The sequence below is a fragment of the Sinohyriopsis cumingii genome, chromosome 3 (genome assembly GCF_028554795.1).
Source record: "Sinohyriopsis cumingii isolate HCF-2022 chromosome 3, ASM2855479v2, whole genome shotgun sequence".
NCBI classification, from domain to species: domain Eukaryota; kingdom Metazoa; phylum Mollusca; class Bivalvia; order Unionida; family Unionidae; genus Sinohyriopsis; species Sinohyriopsis cumingii.
The window spans coordinates 90,364,541-90,391,957 of record NC_142963.1 but is presented as its reverse complement, the minus strand read 5'-3'; the positions used below and the strand labels follow the sequence as shown (position 1 = coordinate 90,391,957).

General features: G+C 35.3%; 1 protein-coding gene across 7 annotated transcripts in view; it reads left to right on the top strand.

Annotated features, from left to right (window-relative positions):
* Positions 1-27,417, top strand: part of LOC149803270 (uncharacterized) — a 350,601-nt gene that overhangs the window by 197,821 nt on the left and 125,363 nt on the right. For all 7 annotated transcript variants that reach the window (XM_089952935.1, XM_089952932.1, XM_089952930.1 and 4 more), the window contains 6 exons: positions 2,117-2,277; positions 3,430-3,538; positions 4,133-4,336; positions 12,012-12,160; positions 16,067-16,337; positions 20,959-21,107. In XM_089952935.1, the coding sequence (XP_089809061.1) occupies positions 2,117-2,277; positions 3,430-3,538; positions 4,133-4,336; positions 12,012-12,160; positions 16,067-16,337; positions 20,959-21,107 (1,043 nt within the window). The remainder of the gene's footprint in view (positions 1-2,116; positions 2,278-3,429; positions 3,539-4,132; positions 4,337-12,011; positions 12,161-16,066; positions 16,338-20,958; positions 21,108-27,417) is intronic.

Below are 27,417 nucleotides of genomic sequence, written 5' to 3'. Positions count from 1 at the left end.
TTTGAATCCTTTATAGCGGACGCTCTAATATTCTTGGTTACCCAAAAAATGACGATCTTTTATTGAGCAGCAAAAGCACAAAAGGTAGCTATTCTGCAGCTTGCTACAGTGTATTTTGAATCCTGTACTTTTCTAGAAGCTAATGTACCAATAACACCTGGACTCAAATTAAAAAAGTGCATATGGTTTGTTACCTGTTTAGGCTCAAATAAACAGTAACACAGAAAGAGTGAAAACAACAAACTTTTTAAAATTTAACAAATAATTTATTTTCCTGGAAAATTCTGTAAAAAATGAAAAAAGGAGAACTTACGGTGTCAAGAAACAAATCCAAATGGAATCTAAGAATAATCCATGAATTAAATTGGAAAAGTCCTAGTAATAAATGTTCTAATAATTTCAAATTCGAATCCTGATGTAAAATCCAAGATGGATGACGATGACATATGCTGTAGTCAGTACTGTGCTTATCTACAGTTCCTTGTAGCAATACAAATAATGGCACTCCGGTGTTGGAAATCCAAATTGAATTTGTAATAATGTTTTTCCCAGTGTGAACACTCTTCAGAATATATCCAGACAAATAACAGAATTAATCCTTTTTGAATTCAAGTGATTTGAAATAACTTCAGACAAGTAATTTAAAATAACTCTAAACAGCACAACATAACACTTTAACTGCCCAACTTCTGCTGAAAATTATTTCTCTCAAACATTGAGTTTTATGGGCTTTTTCAAAACACCAACAAGGGTCATGTGATCATGTTTATATCACATACACAGAATATGGCCTTGATTAGACCAGTGATTTTATTCCCAGAATTAAAAAAAAGAAAGTATTTAATTCATAACTCAAGTAGTTTCATCATGACATTAATAACAACCATTCATTTAAAAATAAAATAGAACTTTGTTTACCCAGGTCAGAATTTAGATCAACACCTGTTGTTTATAAACTAACAGTCAAGGTCAAACCATTTCCTGAAAAAAAAGTATCATCTACAGTGAATAAATTTACCTTATAATAGCATATAATAGAATAAAATTTTTAAAACTGACAAAATTAAATAAAATATATATATTAAATCAGATATACGTTAACAGATTCTTCTCACTTCCCTGTATAATATGTAAATTTAAACTTCCTATATATAAATTTGTTTGTTTTCAGAAACAGAATTACAGGAGTGGGTGTAGATGACTGGCTTCTTGTTAGTATTTAAATCAGTGAAAATTAGTTGGGTAATTTACAAGGAATTCATTATTGTTGGCAGTTTTAGCAGTCTTCAGTCTGCCAAATAATTATCTTTATTAATGGCTGAAAATCTAAAGAAAATAATTCCAACAAGCTATCTGAAAACTTTGGGTTCTGGTAAAATATATCGTTAATTTGACAATTGTGTCTTTGCAATATTGATGTGATGAAATCATAACTTTGTTTCCTCCATCCATTACTTTTGATATAGTTTATTTAAATACTGATGTTTCCAAATGAGAATAAACTTAAAAACAGTTTTGCTTATTGTCAGTGAAGATGGAGATAATCTGTTAGATCTGCCACATATGATCACCATGCTGTATATGATGAAATTAAGCTGTTTCAGCATGCTGTAAAACAGACTGGAGACTTGTGAAGCCTTTATGCAAAGAAATTTGACAAATATGTTTTCTTTAATTCACATTTACTTGATAATAATTTTGAATAAAGCCTGTGTAAGGTGTGCCCATTTTCCTGCTGATATAATCATTGGTTGATGACTGCTTTCATTTTAGTCGACCATTGGTATAACGTGGCATCACAAAGAGATTCAAGCATTGTAGCAGTGGATTATTATTCTCATGGAAAATTCATGCCAACACCTGAATAGTTTGGCTTGCTTTCAACAGAGTGAACATAAATTGTTACTGACCAATATAATCTGCAGTTCTCTTTTTTTATTTCTCTTTCTTTCTCACATAATATTCCAACAGTTCTGGGTTTACACTGTTTGCTAGAAATGGAACTGAAAGAATAGGCATTAATCTAGTGGTACATTAGTCTTAAGGAGTTTGTTGTTTGCAGCTGGGTACAAACATTGTAAATGTACAGTAAATGCATTTGAATTTTACCTTTCAGATTGCAGCGCTAGAATTGGATCCTAATCTGTACCGTATTGGTCAGAGCAAGATATTTTTCCGTGCTGGAGTTTTAGCTCATCTTGAGGAGGAGAGAGACTTGAAGCTGACTGATATCATCATACAGTTCCAGGCACTGTGTAGAGGGACAATAGCTAGAAGGTCTGTTACCTTAATTATAGCCTTTGTTGTTTATGAACTTTTGAAAGAAAAGGCAGAGATTATGGGAACCTGCCCATTAAAATGTTGTGTCTGTGTGTGATGATGTGCAGCAAATTCTACAATGTTCCAGAGCTTCAAAGCTTGAGATATGAGTGGGAGTTTTAATATCTGGAATACCGTACCTGTTGCATTTGCATAGCTGGTACTTTTCTGTGTGGAAGTTACTCTGGAAGAATTTGTCCTCCTGTTAGAGTGAAACAGGAGAGTCCTGAACACTGGATCCATCCCTGGGACATCCCATAGCTTGCCATAGCCTACTGCCCCTTTATTCTTTTCCTGGCTTTAATGTTTATATGTTTACATTGAAGATTTGCCATTGCTTCATATTGACAATTCATTATATGTCTTATGTGCATATTCTTCATAAACATTTGGATTATACCCATCATGTATTTTTTGTTAATTTAAGCTCACTTGAGAGTTTATTAATAATAATAATAATAATGAGGACTTTGTATAGCACCTAATCTTTAGAAGCTCTAAGCGCTTTACAACATTATACAACACCTATAAGTTAAAAGTCATATAATGATATGATTACAAAAACACATCATCAAATTAGAAAACATAAAAAAATATGCTGAGAATATTTAAGGTAGGAAACATTATTAGGTTTTTAAGTGTGTTCTTGCAGTCGAAATAAGTGGGTTTTGAGAGCCCTCTTGAATGTGATCACTGTCTTTGTGTCTAAGTTCAGTGGGCAATTCATTCGACGTTGCTGGGCCCTGGTATGCAAAAGAATGCTGTTAGCATTTGTTCTGTTCATGATTTGTACGGCTCGGCATTTTATTATTTTTCTGGTAAATAGGACATTAGTTATTCAAATTTAATTGTGCATTTTTCTACTTAAGGGTAGGTGTTTTGTTTAATTTTCCCTATCCTTGATAAATTGTATTCTCGGACTCACCTTGAACGATCTTTTTCTCAAGCTGGCTGAAACACTGCAGGTAGTTTCAGGAATGTATTTCCAGTGCCTTACTTACATACTTGTTTATAATTAACTTCATTCTGAAAGTTTAGCAGTTGCATATCAATAAACACAACATTATCTATTTCACTGAACCCTTTTCATGGTATTTTTCATCTTTCAAGGAATTACCAGAAGCGTCTGCAGCAGCTGAGTGCAATCCGAGTAATCCAGAGGAATTGTGCAGCCTACCTGAAACTGAGGAACTGGGCATGGTGGAGACTTTTCACCAAGGTATAGTCTAGTTCTTCCTTCATTGCTACTATAAGGGGAATATTTTGCTGGTGCTCTCACTACAAGTACATTTCACTTGAGTCATTGGTTGTTACTTTATTGTTCTATCAAAAGTGTCATAAAGGTTTACCCTCACTTTATCACAAAGAAGAAGACTAATAACATAGAATGTATTAAATGAACTAAAGCAAGAAATTGTGCAGAAGATTGCCATATCTGATTGATCAGATCATTGTCAACACACATCATGAAGATTAATTTACAAGCAGTATGTCACAAATGGAATTCTGATACAGCAGGGATGTCAGACACACTTGACAGGGAATTGACTTGTTTCAAGATAGCTGTAGGAACACATACTTTACTATTTTGTTAATTCTTTTCACGTTAGTTCTTTTAGTTCTTTGCTGATAAGAACAAATTACATGTGGTTCCCTTACATCACAGATCTTATTTTTGGTCTTTTAAATACAGCATACCCATTTAGAAAACAGCCTTGCTTATAATGCTGTCCTACCCACTAGCTGCAATAATGACTTTATCAAGTGACATTTTATTACATTTTGTTATATCCTTTGTTTACTATTGTTCCAGGTGAAGCCCCTGCTGTCTGTGACAGGAACAGAGGAGAAGCTTCAGCAGAAGGAAGATGAGCTGAAGAAGTTCAAGGAATCATTTGAAAAGGCAAGAGAGGATTGTAATGAACTGGAACGCAAGTATGCCCAAATCATTGAAGAAAAGGCAATTCTGGCTGAGCAACTGCAAGAGGAGACAGACAGGGTAGCCGAGATAGATGAGGTAATATGTTTTGATATTTATGCCTTGAGTTTGAAAAAAAATTTGTTCACAATACTATGAAGAAAAACAGAAGAAATTAAAGTATAAAATAGTTGAGCCATCAGATACCATGTCCAGAGTCTTAGGAACTATCCTTGGAGTCTAGATAATAATAATAATAATAATAATGAGGACTTTGTATAGCATCTAATCTTTAGAAGCATTAAGCGCTTTACAACATTAGACAACAGCTATAACAGAAAAAACGTATATAATGATACGATTACAAAAAACAAACACCATGAAATTAGAAAACAAAAAAGACTTGCTGAAAATATTTAAGGTAGGAAACATTATTAGCTCTTTAAGTTTGTTCTTGCAGTCGAAGTAAGTGAGTTTTGAGAGCCCTTTTGAATGTGATCACTGTGTCTTTGTGTCTAAGTTCAGTGGGCAATTCATTCGATGTTGCTGGGCCCTTGTATGCAAAAGAACACTGTCCATATGACTTTGTTTTCATAGTGAGAATAATGAGTATACGATTGTCAGAAGAGGAGCGTAAGTATCTTGATGGTGTGAACACATGGGTGAGGTCGGATAGGTATGTTGGACTAGAGTCCGACAGTGAAACGTAGCACAGAGAACAAATTTTGTGTTTGATTCTGGATCGAATGTAGCCAGTGTAGGGTACAGAGCAGCGAGGAGGTGTGCTCTGATCGTGGTACTCTAAGTATGATCCGAGCAGCTGTGTTTTGAACTTTTTGAAGTTTCTGGAGTAGATATTGAGATGAACCAGACAGAATTGAGTTACAATAGTCCAGTCTTGAAAGTACTAATGAACACACAAGTGTTTTAGTGGCATCTGCTGAAAGATTTTTGCGAATGGAGCTGATGCGTCTCAGCTCAAGATATGCAGCCTTGCATATGTTCATGACATGTTGGTGCACTGTGAGAGTACTGTCCAGAGTAACACCTAGGTTTCATACTGACTGTGAATTTAATGTTGGTGTTGCTGATATTTATTGTTTGAGGTAAAGGATGTGAATGAGAAAGTCTTTGTGCTATGATCAGAATGGCCTCAGTCCAGATAACATTTAGAATGTATAAATGTTTAAACAAACTGGCTGACTCTCTCTTTTTGGAGCAGTTTCCGAATCTCCTGGACTATGGAAATTCGATAGGTGGCAACCTGATTATTCTTGGAGATTTCAGCTTTCACTTTGACTGTCCCGGAAACTCAGATACATCAGAACTCATAGATTCCATTAATGTTTTCAACCTCAAACAGTCAGTTAACCAACCCACCCATAAACATGGTCACATTTTAGACTGGATTCTTCATAGACCTGATGATAACATGCTATGGTCCTCCTTGGTATCCCATGACCTTGCATCAGATCACCTCTGCATTATATGCCATCTTGACGTATCAGTCCCTAACCCTCCACCTTTATCTGCTACTAAGAGAAACCTCCGTATGATAAATAGAACCAAACTAATGCACGACATCCAAGCTAACCTAACAACTTGCTTACCTCCTACCGCAGAACAACTCGATAACTGTCTGCGTTCATTGCTTGAGAAAGGTGCACCAGCTACCAAGTGCAGAGTATCAATTTAAAAGTGTTCCTCATGGTATAGCAGTATTAAGGACCAGCTTCGCATTGCTGAAAGAGACCGCCATAAAGCTGAGAGACTCTGGCTTTCCACCAGACTCACTATTCATAAGGAGATCTATGAAGCTGCTAAGAAGAATGTCACAAATATAGTCCATGCAGCAGCGAAATCAGCCCACTACACTACTAAGATCATGGAAAGTTTCAGCTGCAAAGAGCTCTTCGAGATTACTAACAAGCTAATGTCAAGGAACAAATGTACACCACTTCCAACTACCTTCTCTCCAGTCGACCTTCCGGATATGTTTGCAAATTTCTTCTGTGACAAAGTACTAACCATTAGAGATAAGCTTGACACCACAATTTCAATTGACTTGTCGACACCATACAGTTGGGATACAGAATTTGAGTGGCAACCATTAGCAGCATTTGAACCTGTCTCTATGGATTTCGTACGTACAATCCTGATGAAGAGTGCACCAAAAGTCATGTGAATTTGATCCAATTCCAACATCACTGCTGCTTGAGTGCTTCAGTGCTGAAGAAACCAACACTAGACCATAACGATTTAAAGAACTACCGCCCTGTTTCTAATCTCCCATTGATATAAAAAATCTTAGAAAAGGTTGTTCTATCCCAGCTTGTATCTCATCTAAATTCAAACAGTCATTTTAGCAATGTACAATCTGCATATTGCCTTTGCCACAGTACTGAAACTACTCTTCTAAAAGTAGTTAATGACATTCTCTCTGCATTGGGTAGTGGAAAGATTACAGTCCTCACCCTCCTTGATTTGTCTGCAGCATTTGACACAATAGACCATGATATATTACTTCACCGTCTCCAGCATGTATTTGGCATTCATGATACAGCCTTACTGTGGTTCAAGTTATATTTGGTCAACAGGACACAAATTGTGTCTGCAAATGGAATACACTCCAGCCCAGTTGATCTATGTTGTGGTATTCCACAGGGGTCTGTTCTTGGACTTCCTCTCTTCATTCTGTACACTCAGCCGCTTTCGGGGCCCCAAGTGGCCGAGTGGTCTAAAGCGCTCTCCGTTACGGATCACTGCCCTCTAACCTCTGTCTGCGTAGGTTCGAGTCTCGGATTCTGCCAATGTGGGTATGTGAGAAAGCTTGCCAGTAGCTTCTCTAGGGTCGGTGGTTCTTTCTGGGGATTTCCCTGGTTCTTCCTCCACCATTAAAATTGGCCGCCATGTATAGCCTATTGTGTGCTGAAAAATGGCGTTAAACCCTACAACAACAACAATAACATCACCTGCTCCCAAGTGTCATAGATCATCATCCAGTGTCTCACCAATTGTACGCTGATGACACCCAAATATACAAATCTAGCCACCCAACTGAAGCTGATGCTACCATCCAAGGTGTAGAGAGGTGCATTTCTAATGTGAAATCATGGATGACATGTAACAAGCTGCAGATGAACGATGATAAAACTGAGGCTATTCTGATCACAACACAAAGACTTTCTCATTCACATCCTTTACCTCAAACAATAAATATCAGCAACACCAACATTAAATTCACACAATCAGTACGAAACCTAGGTGTTACTCTGGACAGTACTCTCACATTGCACCATGTCATGAACATATGCAAGGCTGCATATCTTGAGCTGAGGCGCATCAGCTTAATTTGCAAATATCTTTCAGTTGATGCCACTAAAACACTTGTGTGTTTATTAGTACTTTCAAGACTGGACTATTGTAACTCAATTCTGTCTGGTTCATCTCAATATCTCCTCCAGAAACTTAAAAAAGTTCAAAACAGCTGCTCGGATCATACTTAGAGTACCACGATCAGAGCACACCTCCCCACTGCTCTGTACCCTTCACTGGCCATCCATTCGATCCAGAATCAAACACAAAATTTGTTCTCTGTGCTACGTTTCACTGTCGGACTCTAGTCCAACATACCTATCCGATCTCACCCATGTGTTCACACCAGCAAGATACTTATGCTCCTCTTCTGACAATCGTATATTCATTATTCCCACTATGAAAACAAAGTCATATGGACAGCGTTCTTTTACATACCAGGGCCCAGCAACGTGGAATGAATTGCCCACTGAACTTAGACACAAAGACACAGTGATCACATTCAAGAGGGCTCTCAAAACTCACTTATTTTGACTGCAAGAACAAACTTAAAGACCTAATAATGTTTCCTACCTGAAATATTCTCATGAAATATTCTCAGCATGTTTTTATTTTTTCATGTTTTTCTAATTTCATGGTGTTTGTTTTTGTAATAATATTATTATGTGTTTTTTATGTTATAGGTGTTGTCTAACGTTGTAAAGCACTTAGAGCTTCTAAAGATTAGGCGCTATACAAAGTCCTCATTATTATTATTATAGTCTCGAGTCTGAATATGCAGTCTTTTGAAAGTTTAGGCAGCAGATGGAGTTTGTTGATGCTTTTAAACTTTTTTTTTCTTAATGTCTTGTATCATCTAAAATGATGTTAATCTTTAAAGTATAATGTAAGGTTTTATGGTACATGAGGAGTTCTAAAACATGTGAATGTATGAAACTTTTAACTTAGTTGAATGAAGTAATTTTTAGGGGCACAGTCCATAGCACATGGTCAGAAACTTAAGCACAGTTTGCGTAATATACATGTCAGGAAATCTAAAACTTTGTGAAGTTGTCCCCTGATTCATGCAGGGCTGATTTTTCTCATTCACAAAGCTGATTCTACAAAATTATGTTGCTCCTCAGCTTATTTAAATTAATGCAGCTGTTTGGGCAGTAGGGTTTGCAGTCATCGGCTTAACAGTGATAGTGTTGGTTACAGAGTTGAGAATTTATGTCAGTTTCCATATTGCTGACCTCTGCAGAATAGTCAGACAGCTGTAAATGTGAAGAAAAAGAGTAGAGGCCGACAGTTTTTATCAAAATTTATAAATAGGAGAATAATAGATGCCACATAAATTATCCATAATGTTTGTCTAATAGGCTAAAATGACTGCCCTTCCTGTGAGACATTGTATCAATATGCAAACTCTGGTTTTTGAAAATAATGCTGCTGTCAGAATAAGATTCAACATAACATATTTGAATTTCTCACTTTTTCCCCATGTAAATAAATGATAGATTTGCATTTCTGATTTAATTTGTAATAATAAACTTGATAAATATGTGTCTGTTTGTATCATAAAGACATTATAAGCCAGATCAATGCATATTCATTAGTTGTATATAACTCAACAATCATTTCTTCTACAGTCATGACAAGTGAATGAAAAATGGACATTTTATCAACAATTGGTAGAAAATTGGAGCATCATATTAAAAAGGGTAGATGGAAAATAATTCTTTATCTACAGCTTATAGTTGTTATGAAATTATACTTAGTATTGAAAATTATAATAAAATTAAAAAACAGTCTTGCTGAGATAGTAATGTGTGTGACTTTTACTTGTATCATTATCTTCAGATATAAATGTACATACATTTTTTTGTGTTTTTTCATTTCATGGAAAGATGTTTCATAAAAGGTATAGTTTGTCAACTGGTCAGAGATTTCTCTTGAAGTTTGATATAGTTTGAAATCTTTTCATAATTATCATTGGGAATCATAATGTTTGAAGTTTAAAATAAAATAACAGTGGCTTTTATCCATATGCATCTTATAGAAACTTGGTGATTATGTCGTCCTGTATGTCTGTCTATCTGTCCCTCCTCTAGCAATGTGATTTATCTCCTACAACATTAAAGACATAGACTTGAAACTTTGGAACATGAATAGGGGTAGTCTCTTGATGTACACAGTGGTTTTGAATGAATATTAATATCTTTACAAAAAATCAAAATATTTGAAGTATTTTAGATGGGAGATATAAAAGTTGGTTTGTGTCTTCTTCATTGCCAGGACTATAACATATGCATTGGGCTTTTGGGTTACACTCTCTGGTATTGCCCATGGATGATCCCTGTGGGTATGCTTCCCCTGGGTTACAACACAGAAATGTTGAGATCCCCTGTCCACAACCATAGTTCTGAAGGATTAGGACAGAATTAGACATACCACAATATCCAATACAAACAGTGGGTCTTGGACCTTGGGTTGTGGATTTGCCCCTGAATCATAACTTGGAAACAGTTGAAATCTACATGTTCTAACTACAGACATGATTTTTCTCTGTTTTAAAGCGGAATTCCGCTTTTCTCCTGACTTGAATCTGATTTTTCTTGATATAGTCCCTTTTTTTCTTCTCATCTCTGATCCGGTTTTTTAAAAACGGTCAGTTTGGTCCCATTCCACAACAACCCTTGTAACGTATTCATATGATATATTAGTTAGCCCATGACTCAAATAAAGATTATTCTGATGGAAACTGATGGCAATGGAAAGAAGAAGCATGCTTGCATACCGAGTTGTTGAAAGAGACCATGAAACGAGAAGTTTAGATAAAGGTTAAAAAAACGTATGGAAATGGCTGGAGTAAAAAGTCAACCTCTGCACTACGGTAATTGCAGTTGGAAGCGTTTGGAACAGCACCAACAAAAGAAGCTACATATGGAAAAATTGAAGCTCAGAAGGCATCTGGCAAAAGTGCAATTAAATACTATAAGAAGAAAGATTTCTTGCATGAGAGAACAGATGTAGCTCTGTCAGAATATGTGTACTGCATGTCGCCAATAAAGGAAAAAGGCTCTCATTGAGAAGGAAAAGAAACAATTGCACGTTGAGCCAAAAAAGGAAGGCTAAAGAAATCATTGCCAACGCTACAAAAAGAGCTCGACTAACAAGTTGTGTCCATTGGAGAAAAAGACAAGCGAATGTATGGGATTATTTGTATATAGTTGATGTTCTTGGATGTTTATTTTACAGATTTGTTATGAAAAGAAAAAAAAATATTTTTGCTGCTAAAATTGAGAAATTATTGTGACTTAGTTACGATGTAAACAATGACATGCACATGAAATTAACTTAAGCACCAATAGTATTGGAGAACAAATTCATGTGACAATAAATATTGTGAAATTATTCAAGTCAAGTTGAAATTTTTTGGTAAGTTTGTTAGTTTTTCAGATGGTTATTTTGTTATATATTATGTTCATAAGTTGCACCAGGAGCAGTTTTTTATGATTGTAAAATGCATTTTTGGCCAGGCATTTCCTCTCAAGACCACTTTGGGGGAGGAGCCCCAAACCACCCTTTCAAATTTTCAGCTTTTTTTGTGGAATACCAAAATCATGTATGTAACTAGGTTGAAGGACATGGGAAGAAATCAGACAAATTTCCAGTACAGACCCAGAGGAAGGAGACTTGCTCTCGGGTCATCACTTGGAAACTGTTGAGATCCCCTGTCTATAACTATAGAAAAGTTATAGGAAAAGATGAAATAAAATTTAGACACTATGTCCAGCACGGACCTAGGTTGTGCCTCTATGGTTGGGAATTTGACCCTGACTTGTAACATTGAAATTGTAAAGAAAGCATCAACATCCACTCACATGCTGTAGATTACTATTTTGATTTGTCACATGATCATAGTAGCATAGTTAAGCTCTAATTTTAGATAAGGAAATCTTACGTGCATCAGAGATTGACCATCTTTAAATGCGATTTTCAGTTCTAGTAGATTGCACATGTTCTTAATTTTTTTCTTCTTCAACATTTCAGATCAGAGAAAATAAAAGCAACGTTAATTATTTAAAAATGTATATGCAGTAGAGCCCTTTTAATGAGGTTATCTTGTATCAGATTGACTAAGTTTGTAATTACTTCATCAGTTTTATTTCTTATCAGATATTCATTAAACGTAGTAATCAGGCTCATATCTTCAAGATATCCCATGTGTTTTAGTACAAGTGAACTCTATACATATTGATGAGATGATCTTACATCTGATTGGACGAATTTCTTAACAAATGAGAGATTGTATTTCTAACCCAGTTTTAATAAGCCTTGGGAAAATGGCTAATAGCATTCAAATTGTAGATGATCAAGCATTATTAATATTGAACATTACTTGCATTTACACTTCTCCCAACTACTCTCTTTTGATCATATCTGTATCATGGATAGTTTAACTTGTTTTTTCCAGTCTCGTATTCGCCTTGCCGCAAAGAAACAGGAATTGGAAGAAATCCTGCATGATCTGGAGGTGAGGATTGAGGAGGAGGAGGAAAAATGTGCAGCTCTTATGGATGAGAGGAAGAAATTCAACCAAACTATTCAGGACCTGGAGGAACAGTATGTAGCCAGGACTTATCGCTGATCCAAAAAATTGAAAAAACAAAGGGCAATAACATCATTATTGTCCACAGTTTTTGTTAATTTTATTGGCAGTGGTTTTAATTTTCATATACATGACACACCCCATTAATCATGGCCTCTATGTCACCAGCTTTACTTGAATGTTTTGAGGGGGTGGGGTTAATGTAGGTTATGGCCTTTTTTTTGTACTACAGGTTTTTGAATATAGTAGGTGCCTTCATGACTGCTGTGTTCTTGACCAGGATGAAAACATTTGTTTAAACACAAATGTCAGGTTTGACAATTAAACCCGAAGAATCCAACACTTAAGTTGCTAAATGAAGAACATGCTCAGAATGTAACTGGTTGCATATTGAAAAATGGAAAACAAGTAATAGTTATCACTAAAATTACAGTTTTAGAGTTTTGTATAAAAGACCTACTAAGTAAAATACAGGCAATACTACATCACCCTTGTCTTGTGTTTGGTATCTTTAATATTTGATTTCATGGTTTTTATTTCCAGTGACAATTGTCACAAATTGCAAGACCTTGCAGACACACTGCTGGCTTGCCCATCTATTTCATATCAACTTTTTGAAACTCATTTCTTTTGTATCATGCTGACATGGGTGTATTTTTTAAACATGCAGACATGCCTACTGTCCCACAGTTTGCATATTCAAACTGCAAAATGCCTTAATGTGCCTTAGTGTTCTGCAAATAGGCATTTAATGTTGAAAATCAGAGTGTGTGTGGTGTTTTTTTTATGTAGCTTTATCAATGTTCAAGTCATACCACTATAATGTCTGCAGTGGGGCAGTTTATAATGCTTTTTAGCACTGGGGAATCATGCCGCAAACATGTGGCATCATGCCCTACCCAGTAATATTATCTGACACCAGGCTGAACAATCCTAACACTAGCACAAAGCAAGGCAGCTGTTAGTACCATTTGTATATGTCTTTGCTATGACTGAGCCAGGTTTTGAACCCACGACCTGCTGTATCTGAGGTGAATGCTCTAGCTACTTTGGCCACTGGAATGGTCTGAGAAAAAAAATCTTCAGAAGTAGGAATAAACAAAATCCATATCATAAAATGTGCTTTGACCAATTGGTGAACAAGAATTTATCAACCCTGTGCATGCATGCTGGTTTCAATTGCCATTGCAAACACGTGAGTTCTGAAGCAGTTCATATCCACTAGTCTACATTCACAGATTCTTCTTTGAAGATTTGTTTTCAAGATGTTGTTTTTTATCCTTAAGATATCAATGAAAATGATTCAAAATCTACATCGAAACAAATGCCCATTGTTTTCATGAACAATAAACTGATGAGTACAAATTCATAAAGCCAGGACAAAATTCAGACACAAACACCTTGTGTAAAATCTGCAATTCTGATTTTTTGATATAGTCTGGAGGAATGTTCGATATATGCATACATATTTCAGGAAAGAGACATTACGACTTTGAAAATGACATTGAACACTTTAAGAAACTTGTTGGATTTTTTCCATCTCCAGCTGGATCGAGTACAAATACATTGACTATGACCAAGTCGGATGTAATTAGAACCGACATTAAGTTAATATATATTATTATGGAACTCAGTCTGCCTTTGAGTGTACTTGTTACATTTTCGAATACTTTTAAAATTATGTTGAGTGACTCAGACATTGTGAAATATTTTCATTGGGGCAGATCAAAAGGAACTACTATTGTTGAAGAAATAGCAGCCAATATTGCATTAAAATCAGCTGAAAGAATGCAGAATGACCCCATTCACTCTAGCTATGGATGGAAGAAATGAAGGAAACTGCATGTTCTTTCCTCTTGTTATCAGAACTTGTTTTTGTTGTGGGGTTTAACGCCATTTTTCAGCACACGATAGGCTATTCATGGTGGCCATTATTAATGGTGGAGGAAGAACCACCGACCGACGAGAAGCTACTGGCAAGCTTTCTCACATACCCACATTGGCCGAATCCTAGACTCGAACCCATGTAGACAGATGAGATGGCAGTGATCCGTAATGGAGAGCGCTTTAGACCACTCGGCCACTCGGGGCTCCATTATCAGAACTGTTGATCCAGTATCATCATAGGTAACAGCATACAGCCTCCTGATCACAGTTTGTGAAAGGTATGCAACAGGTGAGAAAAATTCAATCTGACAGAATTAAGTAAAAGTTCAGACTCTTCGGTCTGACAATACCCATGATGGTTGGGAAGGAAAGAATTATATGCACTGTTGATCAAAGATCAACCTAATTTGTATCTTTCAGGCTCTCACCTAATAAATATAACTGCAGGAAAAGGTGTTGCATGTCTTCCACTTCATGTTGACCAGCTTTTGTTGATGTATATTATTATTTATCAAACCAAAATACAGTAAGCAGTTTTCAAAGATATGCAGATTCTGTATGATGCAAAAGCAAACATAAAATTCTAAAATATGTTTAAATTAGATGGCTAAGCATCATCAAGTGCTTTCAGACTTCCGGACAACTTGCACCCTCTTTATGAATTTTTCAAAGAGCAAGAGAAGTCTTTATCATCCAGATCTGCAAGAAAAAATATGTTAAGATAATACACACACTTTCTTCATCAACAAATCACCTTTTATGTCTTTTCTTGCTTGATTCCCTAAAACTATCTGATAGGGTGAATACAGAGCTGCAGTGTAATGCACTATTAATACATGTGCTAAAAAGACGTCTTGAAAAGCTTCTTAAAACCATTTTTTTTGAAGTTTGTAAAGCCTTCAGCAGTTCTCTACCAGTCTGCAACAGAAGTACAGTTTGAAGCACCGTCAGAAAGAGGATAAAGATCTTTTGATTGGGGAGCTGACATCAGACTTTATTGCTAGTAGAGGTCTCCATGAGAGAACAGATCCTGGAAGAATTTTATGATGGCGCAAGACAGTCTCTTTTAAAACATAAGCAAAACACATTAGAGGCAAGTTGCCCCTTAAGGATGATTTATTAAAACAAGCTGAAATTTTGGATCCAGCATTGCAACTAGAAGCCAAAATGTCATCTTTGGATTTTCAGTATTTTTAAATGGGAAAGTGACAGCAGATGTCAAACGGGAGCTGGCACAGTGTCAGTCCACAGATATTCAGTTTTGTCTGAGAAATGGAATTTACGAAACTGGACTGCTTTTAGCCAGTTGAAGGAAGATGGAACAGTTGTATTCAAAATATTGTCAAAATAATGCTTTCAGTAATAACATTGTCTCATTCATCTACACACTGAGAGAGTTTCTCCCCATCAGTTGTGGAGTAAATTGAGTGCAGAAACTGTAGAGGCACTTTTAATTTCAAAATGTAAACCAGGGATGGCTAAAGGGTCTAAAATGGAGCTGCAGGACCCGAAAAGTGCATACTACAAATGCCTAAGCATGAATTGACTCGAATTTTGCATATATGTATATGTTGTTAATGGGGAGGTTTTATGTATAAATATATGTTGATTCTCAAAAACATATGTCCCTCGTTTTTGGTGGTGGTGTCCCTGAAATTTTTTTTTAGTGGTAGGCATGTCTGAGCATGTGTGCCTGAATACACTAAAATGAGAAAGAAATTCAGTAAGCATAACCTCAGGTGGGTGTCACTGCTAAGAAATGTGAAAGTGATTAATTTGAATTAAACTTTACATTTCAGTTTCTTAAAATATTGAATATTGTGAGGGGTAAAATATATCTGATGTTTTGCTTGAGAGGCTGTTGACTAGCAACAAATTCATTTTAAAGCAAATCTGTGGTACCTTGAACTGTCATAAAGGTTAGACTCTGCAGTATTACTGTATTGATCTGTGGTACAACATCATCTGCAAACTGAATTAAGCCAACATGCTTGTATATGGTCTCAAGTGTTTTTCTTTATGTCTGTGTCTAGGTTAGAGGAGGAGGAACAAGCCCGACAGAAGTTGCAGCTAGAAAAAGTATCTGTTGATGCTCGCATTAAAAAACTGGAGGAAGATCTGGCTATGCAAGATGATGCAAACCAGAAACTCACAAAAGAGAAACGCAGCCTGGACGAGAGAATGAGTGAGATGTCCACAATGTTGGTGGAGGAAGAGGAGAAATGTAAACAGCTGGGGAAACTCAAAACCAAGTATGAGGCCATTATTGCCGATCTAGAGGAAAGATTACGCAAAGAACAGCAGGTATTGATTCGTACAAGTAACTTGCTTGAACATGTGATCTGACCATGAATATTGTTAAACATTTGCACTAGATCAGGCAGAGAGTTGAATGCTCTTTTGGTCCAGTAAAGGGCAAATAAATAAGATGGACTAGATTTTGGGGTGGCAATAGTCAGGGATCAAGAATACTTTTTACGCAACACACAACAACAAAGAAATTCATTTGACTATTTATTACATTATAACAGTCCTACCCAAATCAATCGCAGCTAGTGTAAAAGGCAGTTCGTCCATAATCTGAATTATTTATGGGAAATCATCTGTTGACATTTTTATGTATATTTGATTTAATTATATCTGATTTCATGTATATTTATTTCAGTTTAATTGTCAATTTTATTTTTTAAAATTATTTTTCATTACATGATGTTGTAATGTAAATTTATTCACTAGAGATGATACTTTTTTTAGAAAATAGTTTGACCTTGTGTTGATCTCAATCCTGACCTTGTTTCAGAATTTGTAGCAACCTTCGTAAAACAATTTTGATTTTATTTTGGTTATTTCCAGGGTCATGATGGGACTTTGTCTTTAAGATATAAACAATTTTTTAAAATATTATTTCTTAGAGTAAAAATGATTTGTTTTCGTCAGTCACATTGGGTAAACGTGATCTGTAACATGTATTTGCTTCTATAAACTTCCAGAAGTTGATCACATGACCCTTATTTACATTTTAGAAAGCCCATAAAACCCATGTTTTGGAGAATTAATCTAAGTAGAAGTTGGGCTGTTAAACTGTTAGTTTTATGGTGTGCTGTTTGAAGTTATTTCAAATTACTTTGTTTGGAATTATTTCAAATTACTTGGATTCAAAAGAATTAATTCTGTTATTTTTCTGGAAAATATGTGTGCTCATAAATATTGTGGAACAAGGACATTTTTTTATAAAAATTTATTCAACTATCAGAAACCAGAGTGATAATTCTTATTTCTACAAGGAACTGTAGACTTTAATATTACAGATTGCAGCATACATCATCGTCTTCCATCTTGGATTATTCGTTGGGATTCGAACATGAAATCAGTAGAACAATTTGTTATTAGGACTTCTAAAATATTCTCTGATTATTTTGGGATTTGATTCTATAAAACTGTAAGTGCATATTTTTTTCTCCTCAATTTTTACAGAATTTTTCCAGGGAAATAAATTATTGTATTTTTCAAAGCTTGTTGTTTTCACTCCTTCTTGTGTTGCTGTTTATTCGAGCCTAAACAAGTGACATAAGAACATGTATCAGTTCTGCACTGTGTGCTGGGCGGACCTGACACATAATTTCTAAGTAAATCAGAAATGCCTCAGATAACACAAAATTTAGAGGTTAATTCAACTTTAATCTTCATCAGCCTAGGATGTTATAATATTAATATTGTCACCAAATACATTTGTTTTAGGACCTAGTAGCTGTCATTGTGGTTGTTGACTGGGCACCATCATATTAGCATCAGGACCTAGCATTGTATATGAGGCAAAGGATTGTGCAGTCTACTCTGAGAGTTATATTTACAGAACTAAATTAAAATTGACTTCTGCAAAACAAATGCTTTAAGCCCAGTCAGGTTTATTTTATTTAACAAGTTAACAGTTCTCCAATTTTTGGGGTTGCAGGCTTCTTTCAACATTATTGAGGCAGTTAGAGTATAAACAATGTCAGTGTTGAAAGCAGATTGTGTATACATCAGAGTTGGGCTGAGGTTGCAGAGATTGCCATTCCCATGTTGAGCCCACCTCAAATAATGTATGTGATATACTTACATTGAGTCAGTAAACAGTATGTGTCATAAATTGTATTGAATCAATAAACAGTATGTCATATATTGTACTGAATCAATAAACAGTATGTGTTGTATTGAGTCAATAAACAGTATGTCATATATTGAGTTAATAAACAGTGTTATATACTTGTTTTGAGTCAATAAACAGTACATGTTATATACTTGTATTGAGTCAATAAACGGTATGTGTCATATACTGCGTCAATAAACAATCATAATGTGACCATTCCATTGAAAACAAATGCAAAACTTGTAGTATAGGCATAGGCATAATAACAGGCTGCCAATGGCTTGTTTTCAGATCAATAATTCACTGACTCGGATGTCATCAAAGATAGTCTGTTCCTGAGAGTTAAATGGCTTATAGTGTCTTTTGTCTATCCTGAATATGTAAATTGTCATGCCCTGCATAATTAATCAGCCCAAATCTTCAGTAGTAATCAGAGAAGCACCTACCTGGACTGGAAATGCCTATGTAGAGTGTAGGTTCTGGTTTGTTGTGTGCTGCATTAAATACATTCAAGTGAATTTTTGTTTCAGTTAATGATCTGCTATTGTTTTCATGGAGGTGGGTATGGAAATCTTTCCACAAATAAATAGCAAGTGTTCTTTTCCTTACAAAAATTAAAAATAAAATTAGTAACAGATCAGCAAATTGTGTACCCTTGAAAATTTATTTAAAATAGATATTGAGTAATTTTAGTACATGTGTTTTTTAATTTGAAGGAATAGGGAGAGTTTCTGACAGTTGCCTCTGTCATTTTTAACCATTTTAATTTTTATATTATTCTTTTATATACATCTCAAGTTTTTGACATTAGTATATTGTGTGCATCTCCTTAATTCCAAGTATTTGGTGGGAGCTGTGGTAGCTCAGTGGTTAGCATGCCAGACTTCCGTCTATAAAGGTGCAGGTTTGAATCCTAGCATCGGACTAGATTGGATCAGAATCTGTAGTGTGCCATAAAGCACCAAACCAAACCAAACCAAGCCCATTGTTTGAACAATAGTTGTAACTTTGTTTTTAAACATCTAAGAGAAGAAAATAATTTCATTTGGACATGCTTACTATTTATACTCTTTTAAGTCAATTCCACCTGCAAACAACATAGACCCTGATCTGCTGTTGCATAATGCACTGGCAGATCGGGTTCTATTCAGTCAGTTGTGCTGATTCTGGCACATTATATGACAGAAGATTTTGCCCATTACCTTCCTTTGCCACCTACAAGTTGTGCTAGTTAAAGCTGAGCAGAAGATCATGCAACGGGATGCCCATATTGTAGGGAGGATGGGACAGAATTAAAATAATTTGGTTGGGCAAGTATTCTAGGAGAAACATAATTTGAAAGAAAATTATCTTTCTCCTTCAAACATGTTCCCTGATTACATTAACATCAGGAGAATAGGTAATAGGTGGTGGGAATGTTGAGCATCCAACATATACGCCAGGTAATTTTCAAGGGGAGAAAGTTGGATTCCCCATAGAAGGTTAACTCACTCTTAACTTTGAGCAGCACAACAGTAGGCGATGTGGTTTACTTCTGGGAAGAAGAAATAATGAGATCTTCTTACCACATGCAATTTCCTGGTGAATCCAGTGAAAGCTGCACTGGGTGTTTATCTGGAGGTTGTGCTTACGTCAAATGGGTCTTGTAGCTGCTTAACCGACTGAGACTGTACCAGATCCAAGTGTACTGCTATGGAGCCAAATCTCAAAGATGCATCTGACTGCCTCTTCTTTGTGAGATCTTGATACAGGAAGCATTAGGGCTCATATTCCTAATATTAATATGATCAAATAAGTATTCTAGGAGAAGTATAATTTGCTATTTTAAAAAAAATTGCTTTTAATGGGTAGCATTTTTTTGGCTATTGTGGAGAAAAGCCCTTTTTGTAAGTTTTTCAGTATCACATGTCTTAAAGTTAGCAATCATCAAAAAAGTAAATAAAGATGCTGTCCTTCAAGATATTATATGTCTATTTGGTGTTCTTTGCTCTAAATTAACATATATGTAATTTCCAGTTTAAATCAGATGATTGTGGGAGACAATCAACAGATGCCATATAGATTTCAGGTTATGAAGGGGCATTACTCTAATATTGCGCTAATACCAACACAGATATTTTTATGATGGTATATACTGGTCCTAATGCTAGGATCTTTGTTTTTGCTGCACAAATTGTAAAAAAAAAATTTAAAATTGGATGCTGTCCCTTCTATCCTCCAGCTAAAGAAGCTTACATGAGAGAATTAAAACAAATCATATATAACCACTTGTGATGAGGGTGGCACCAGGATTGTCAGTGAGAATGGGTACACCAGCACGAGCATGAAAGTACATGTTGACCACTGACTGTTTAAACAAAACTAGGTGTTACAACAAAAAGTAATAAATTGTGTACATGTCGACCACAGACTACTGAAACAAAACTAGGTGTTCCAACAAAAAGTAATAAATCATGTACATCAAAGTAAGAATTCCTGTTGTAAATTGGGTCTTCAAATTTGTGGTTGTAGCAACTATGAAATCAGAAAACTTGGGTAATCCACAGAAAATGGTGGATTCACTATTCTGAAATTTCTGAAAAAAGTTACCATTATTATTTTTGTTGTCATTATTAATTGATGCTCTGTCCATCTTGATATGAATTAATGGACATTTCTGAAGATATATCTACAGACAACTATTTTTTTTTCTTTAGAATTTTAAAGAATTTAATTTGCCAGTTGATTTTGTTTTGAAGTTTCATCTTGGTATTATTTTTCATAATCTATGTCATGAATGTCTACTATGACCTGCAGGCTAGACAAGAATTAGAGAAGATTCGACGACGTCTGGAATCTGAGATTAATGACCTGAAAGAACAACTGACTGAAAAGAGACAGCAAGTGGAAGAGCTGCAAGCACAGCTTAATCGTCGTGAGGAAGAAATCCAGGTGGCTCTGCAGAGGTAGGATTAATTTAAGTGTTCAGTTTTTTTTTGGTAGAATTAACTTTTTCATTTTGGCTTCAAATGCTGATGGATTCATTTACTTGATATCAGAAGAAGTTATTATTATTCATTTTTGTGCAGAACATAAATTATCACAAATGACAGGTTGCTGTGTTGCATAAACCAATATGAACATTTTTCATGCTTAATTAAAAAAATCAAATAACAGCTAAACTTGATAGTAGGAGTCAGTATCAGTAATTTACTGTCTCAACCTCGTATACCGTTGTGTACAGATGATCTTGTTGATACATGGGTCCACCGTGAGTAAGTGCTACATAAAAAAGGATTAACATGGAAAACATCTTAACTATTTAGAAAACAAAGGAAATAAGTTTATGTGCCAGAGTTCATAGTTAATGTTATAATGGGCAAAGTTTCTCGATAAAATATTCTGATGAGACAAAAAAAATTACAGTATATCAGGGTTCTTCTAAGAGATCTGTAGGCTCATCAGCCTGTCTAAAGTGTGCTCTGTGCCCATTTTCCCTGACAGTGTACTTGTCCTCATTTATTAGTTTTCAGCTTTACAGGTCATAGACCAGAAGGGCTTCTGGAATAGTCAGTTGTTTATCATCCATCACCCATCCATCTGTTACCACCAGTTTGTTAACACTAATCTTCCAAGACTACTTTGAGGGTTGCATTGCAACTTTACACACACATTTGTCACGAGGTTTATTGGTCCTAAATGAATATGTTTCTTGGACAGCCAGTATTGCCACCACATTGGTAGAGCATTAGACTTGTAATCCAAGGGTCATGGGTTTAATACCCACCCATGCCAGCCTGGGTCAGCTGCCTCAATGTGTCCTTGGCAGAGGCACTTAACTATCATTTCCTCAGCATCATATAGCCAATAATGTGTTTAAAGTGCCATTACAAGAAAATCATATTTTCACCAGAAGACTTCGTATAATGCTTACTTGGTATTAATTATGAGATCTAGCTGGTAATGAATGAACATAACACCAATCTAACCCTAAATGTTGCTGCCACAATGAACATATTGAAAATCATGTTGCAACTAATGGGTGGTTATATAAACATGAGATTTTCACGAAAACTCTGTTAATGGTATCTAGCTTGTTGTACATAAATGTTGTAACACCTTACATCCAAACTGGCTGCCATATGTGGCTAATTTGAAAATCTTATGCATCATATATATTGGCAGATTAAAAGAAGAAATGGTTTTATCTTGATTTTCTTGGAAATTCTTTTTGGGTAGTTAAGTGTCTTTCTCTATGAAGGACTCTTGTTTTGACTTTAAAATCATGCTAATCCACAAAAATGTGAAAAATTGGTATTCCAGAAGTAATATTTAAACCCTGAAAGGACTATATTGAATAAGGGCCATTTTCTGCCCCCTTTTTTATGGGGAAAAACAATTCTTGTAAATATCTGTGTCTCATTGTATTATTCGATATATAAATGACCCTATTCTGCATTAAATATACATATAAATTTCTTTTTCATACCTAAACACGACCTTTTAACATGGTCTGGTATGGGAAATTTAAGAGAAAATGTTACATTTGAGCAACTTCAAACTAGAAATAATATATAAGCACAGGCTTGATCAGACAAGGTATTTACACTGATTGATTAATTTTTATTAAAAGTTTTAGGTTCTCATATTAACTTATGTGTTCATGGTTGCGCTAATAACTAAAAATTTTAAAAAGCTTGAATTTTGCTGTCTATGTATCATTGTCATAGTTTTCCCTGTTGCACTGTAGCTGCCTATGTATCGCTACACATGAGCAATTAGGCCTGCATTAATAGAGTGCGCTACATTATTTCCTTCATTATTATGTTTTAAAAAAATTCCCAGAATAATAATGATTCAGATATTTTTTAAAACCAATGTTATCCATTCATTTATCTCTTCATTCTTTCTAAATTGCTTTGGGAACAAGATTTTTTGAAGAGGCGCTGAAGGGGCATTTGGAACTGTATGTAAACAAAGACTACGTGGAGTAAATGTTAAATGGAATTGTATTTTTACCTTGCCAATTTTTTGTAAAATGATGCTGTAAATAATAGGGAAAGTACATATATAATTTTTGTTTATTTTATACATTAATAAAAGAGATTTTTCTTAATTTCCATCACGATACCATTTGCTACGTTTAATTCACTATTACAATGCAATTCTGTACATGTAATCTTTAAATGAATTTGTCAATTTTCTGATGGAAATAACATTTACAACCTGCGTATTTTTTCACTAAATTTTGTTAACTTGGTCTCTCTTCATATAATAACAATATTAATTCTTTAAAACTAAAGCAATAACTGAGCAAAGAACAAAGTATAGTCTGCAGTTATATAAATCTGCTTGGAAAAAATATGTCATCTACATGATATACATAACCATCAACACAAGTTTCAATAGCTCAAATGTTATAGCATCTATTGCACAAAATCGTCGCCCCAAGTTCGATTACCCCAAAGGGCAATATATTTTTTCTTTTTATCTTTTTTCTTTGTAAGAATTAATATCCATACATCAATTTACAGGCTGTCAATTTACAGGTTTGAAATAAAATTAGTAACTGCTCAGTTTTCAAAACCTACAAAAAATAATGCACAATTTGAAAATCTTTTTTATATCATTTAAGGTAAGAGTTTTATCAATATGTTATTCGTCTAAAATGGAACATTACAAGGGTGGCCAATCAAGTCTGCATCAGAACATAAAGGTAGTGGAACCAGTGTTGTGAAGCGGTTATTCTTCCATAATTAGATAGTATAACTTTCATACAAGTATATTTATACTCAATTTTTTCATACTGAATTTTTATCACATTTTCCAGTGCACTCGTCCACATCAAGAATAATCATTTTAAGACTGACATAAAAATTTTAAACTTGCTTACTACATCAGTGATGTTACTAACAGTTACTGAAATTAGAAACCATTTCCAAACAGTGGGAACCATGTCCACTGTCACGATGGAAGCCAGGAAACTGAACTGATTTATGATTTTTTAATTGAAAATATTATTTGCATTACTTCTACGCCAAAAACCAGTAATTATATGAGCCTAAATCATTTGCTAATGATAACCTCACAACCCGAAAATCTGAATGATTATAACAACAGAAACTCCTAAATATAATAACATTTACAGATGAAAATCTTTTATTCAAAGGACATCCTGCTTGAATATAAGTACCATTACTATGAATACTAATACTACTATTAAAAATACTTCTGCTAGGACTACTACTACTAATAATAATGGCGTTAATAAAATACTAAAAGAATGTCCATATGCCTATTTTTTCTAATGGAAACGAACATGGGATGGGGTGAGGAGTTGGCACTAACCATGAAACATATCAAGCATAGAATCTTTTCAGACCAGAACTATTCTGAAATTAAAAATGTTGGGATGTAACATGGCATAATGGACGACATAAGAATTTATGATATAAAACAAGAATTATAATAATTAATACATAATAAGCTGAGTTGTTACTTCTTAGATACTGTTCATAAAATTAGTTTCTGGCTCCATCCCTACAATAACTGATTATATGGAATTCCCAGGCTGTGTGTATCATTATAGACTAAATATGACTGCCAAAGTTAATACTTACAAATGTATGAAAAGCACCTAACAAATGAGACTTTATGTCAGATGTGACAATTTGGTGAATGGTCTAAAACACTTAAAATGATACCAAAAAAGGCCCACAATCAATTCAACTTAAGATTCCATCAACATCAAGATCTCACATTGTGTTGAATGTACAAGACCATATGAGTATCAAAATCATCTTGTTAATGTCCCAATGTGTGCCATAACCTAGTCTTTTGCAGAGTGCAGTATTTTTCTAAAGTCATTTAGGAGGTGTTGCAAATTTCATTTAGAAATCTTCCCTAATGAATCCCTGCAATCTATCACTGCAACAAGAGTCTGAAAACTATTCAAGAACAGACATTTAATCACTTTTACAAGATCTGCATGAGGTAATTAAAACAAGGTCATATCTTAACTTTGATGTTCTTTCTTCCTTATTTGATGATGACTGTTTCCACCTTTATTAGCTTGAAAAGGAATAAATTTCTGTAACAGAATAAGGTTTAAATCCTTGTTCAAGAGAACTACTTGCTGAATAAGCACAAATTGTATTTTAAGATGGATGCATCCACTTGGAAATTGAATGAATTTTCCAGGATATCAGTTGATTACCTGTGTGACATCACTATGGGCATTTATCAAGTCACACAGACTCCAAATTATACAAATGAGCATCCCACAGAAGAGGGGCACTAAGAGGTTATGGCATGCATGGATTTTCCAGGTCTATTGCAATTAAAAATCCAGTCAGGCCACTACAAAAATAAAATCCATTCGCTGAGGACTCAAGTCAAGCTGAAACATTCCATGGACTCCATCAAAGGATGGTATTGTATCTGCAAGGTTGGTGCTCGGGTTGTTGAGTGTTGTACCCATGTGTCTAGTTCCCAGTGGTTTATTGGCTGAAAAGATGGGTAGATAATGAGTTGACAATGACAGCATCTTTAACTAGTCATCTTAAGGTTGCATCATCTGTTCCAGAATATCAATATGACATTGGGGAATCAAATGAGTTGTTTTTCTACAGTGATCACCACTTTCATCAGTAGTCATTGGCTCCTTTTATGTTTATATGATAAACGATAATTTTGTATAATATGAATTGTCATGATGTTTCCATTGTTATGGCATCTGTTGTTGTTGTTGTGGGGTTTAACGCCATTTTTCAGCACGATAGGCTATACATGGCGGCCAGTATTAATGGTGGAGGAAGAACCCGGAAAACCCCGGAAAGAACCACCGACCCACGAGAAGCTACTGGCAAGCTTTCTCACATGCCCAATTGGCTGAATCTTAGACTCGAACCGCCGCAGACAGAGGTGAGATGGCAGTGATCCGTAACGAAGAGCGCTTTAGACCACTCGGCCACTCGGGGCCCCGTTATGGCATCTTATTTGTGTGATATTGATGAACAGAGAAGGATAATATGTAACAATTGCACGATTAAGGCCTTCCTGGGCCCTTATCACTGAAAATATTATAGTACCCCACACCCACTACTAAAAGTGAAATTGAAAGAAAAACATATCAGAAGCTAAGAAAGGGTGGAAAATACCAGTGCTGCCACTGTTCCAAATCAAAATACTCGTACATGCAGATCAAAATGATAATATATAATTCATTCAGTTTTATCATCAGCAAAAATTATAATTTTTTCTGGTGCCACTGTTGAGCTGCTGATCTAAAGCACGTGCTTGGTATGCTAAATGGGTAATCTGGCAATGTACATACCATATTCAAATGAATACAGAAAGGTATATTTTTAAGACATACTTATTAATAGTTTGACTTTTTATGTCCATGTTGGCCTGAATAGTTTATTTTTAATGCTTTTTATTCTCTCTGATGACTGCAGTCATTGCAAGTTCTGTCTTGTCACCTCCCAGTGAATCTAAGAGGGGTCTAAGGTTAAATACACAAAAAAGTGGCTTTTACAGTAACAGTTGCTCATCTCAAAGGTACAGATGGCAGGAATGCATCACTCCTGGGTCATATTGTGGGTGGATGAGTGGGGTCATTACAATCTTCAGGATTTGCTATTAGTTTTGGTTAACTGCTACCGTTAGTTAATGAGTGTTTAGTGAGTGCATTTCTTTTATCAGCTGTTTCGTCATCTCTTGCTTGCATATATTTTCTTATTAACACATCCCTGAACCTAAAGCGCTCTCCATTACGGATCACTGCCATCTCACCTCTGTCTGCATGGGTTCGAGTCTCGGATTTGGCCAATGTGGATATGTGAGAAAGCTTGCCAGTAGCTTCTCATGGGTCGGTGGTTCTTTCCGGGGATTTCCCAGGTTCTTCCTCCACCATTAATACTGGCCACCATGTATAGTCTGTCACGTGCTGAAAAATGGCGTTAAACCCTACAACAACAACAACAACATCCCTGAACCTCCAGTTATATAGAAAGCCTTACGGCGAGATAGTTGCATGATTTTTGAGTAAGAATACGGACAAGCACGTTGGCCTACATGTACATTATACAGTACTTAAAATATTTATGCACAAAATTTGCCTTTGAAACCATTGTCAACTTATAAAAGTCAAAGTAATAATGTGACTAGCTTTCTTTTAATGGTATATATGAACACATATTCATATAACGTTATTTTATTCGTTAAAATATTTCTATACGTTGTTGAATTTCTTCATTGCCCCGATCGAGGGCC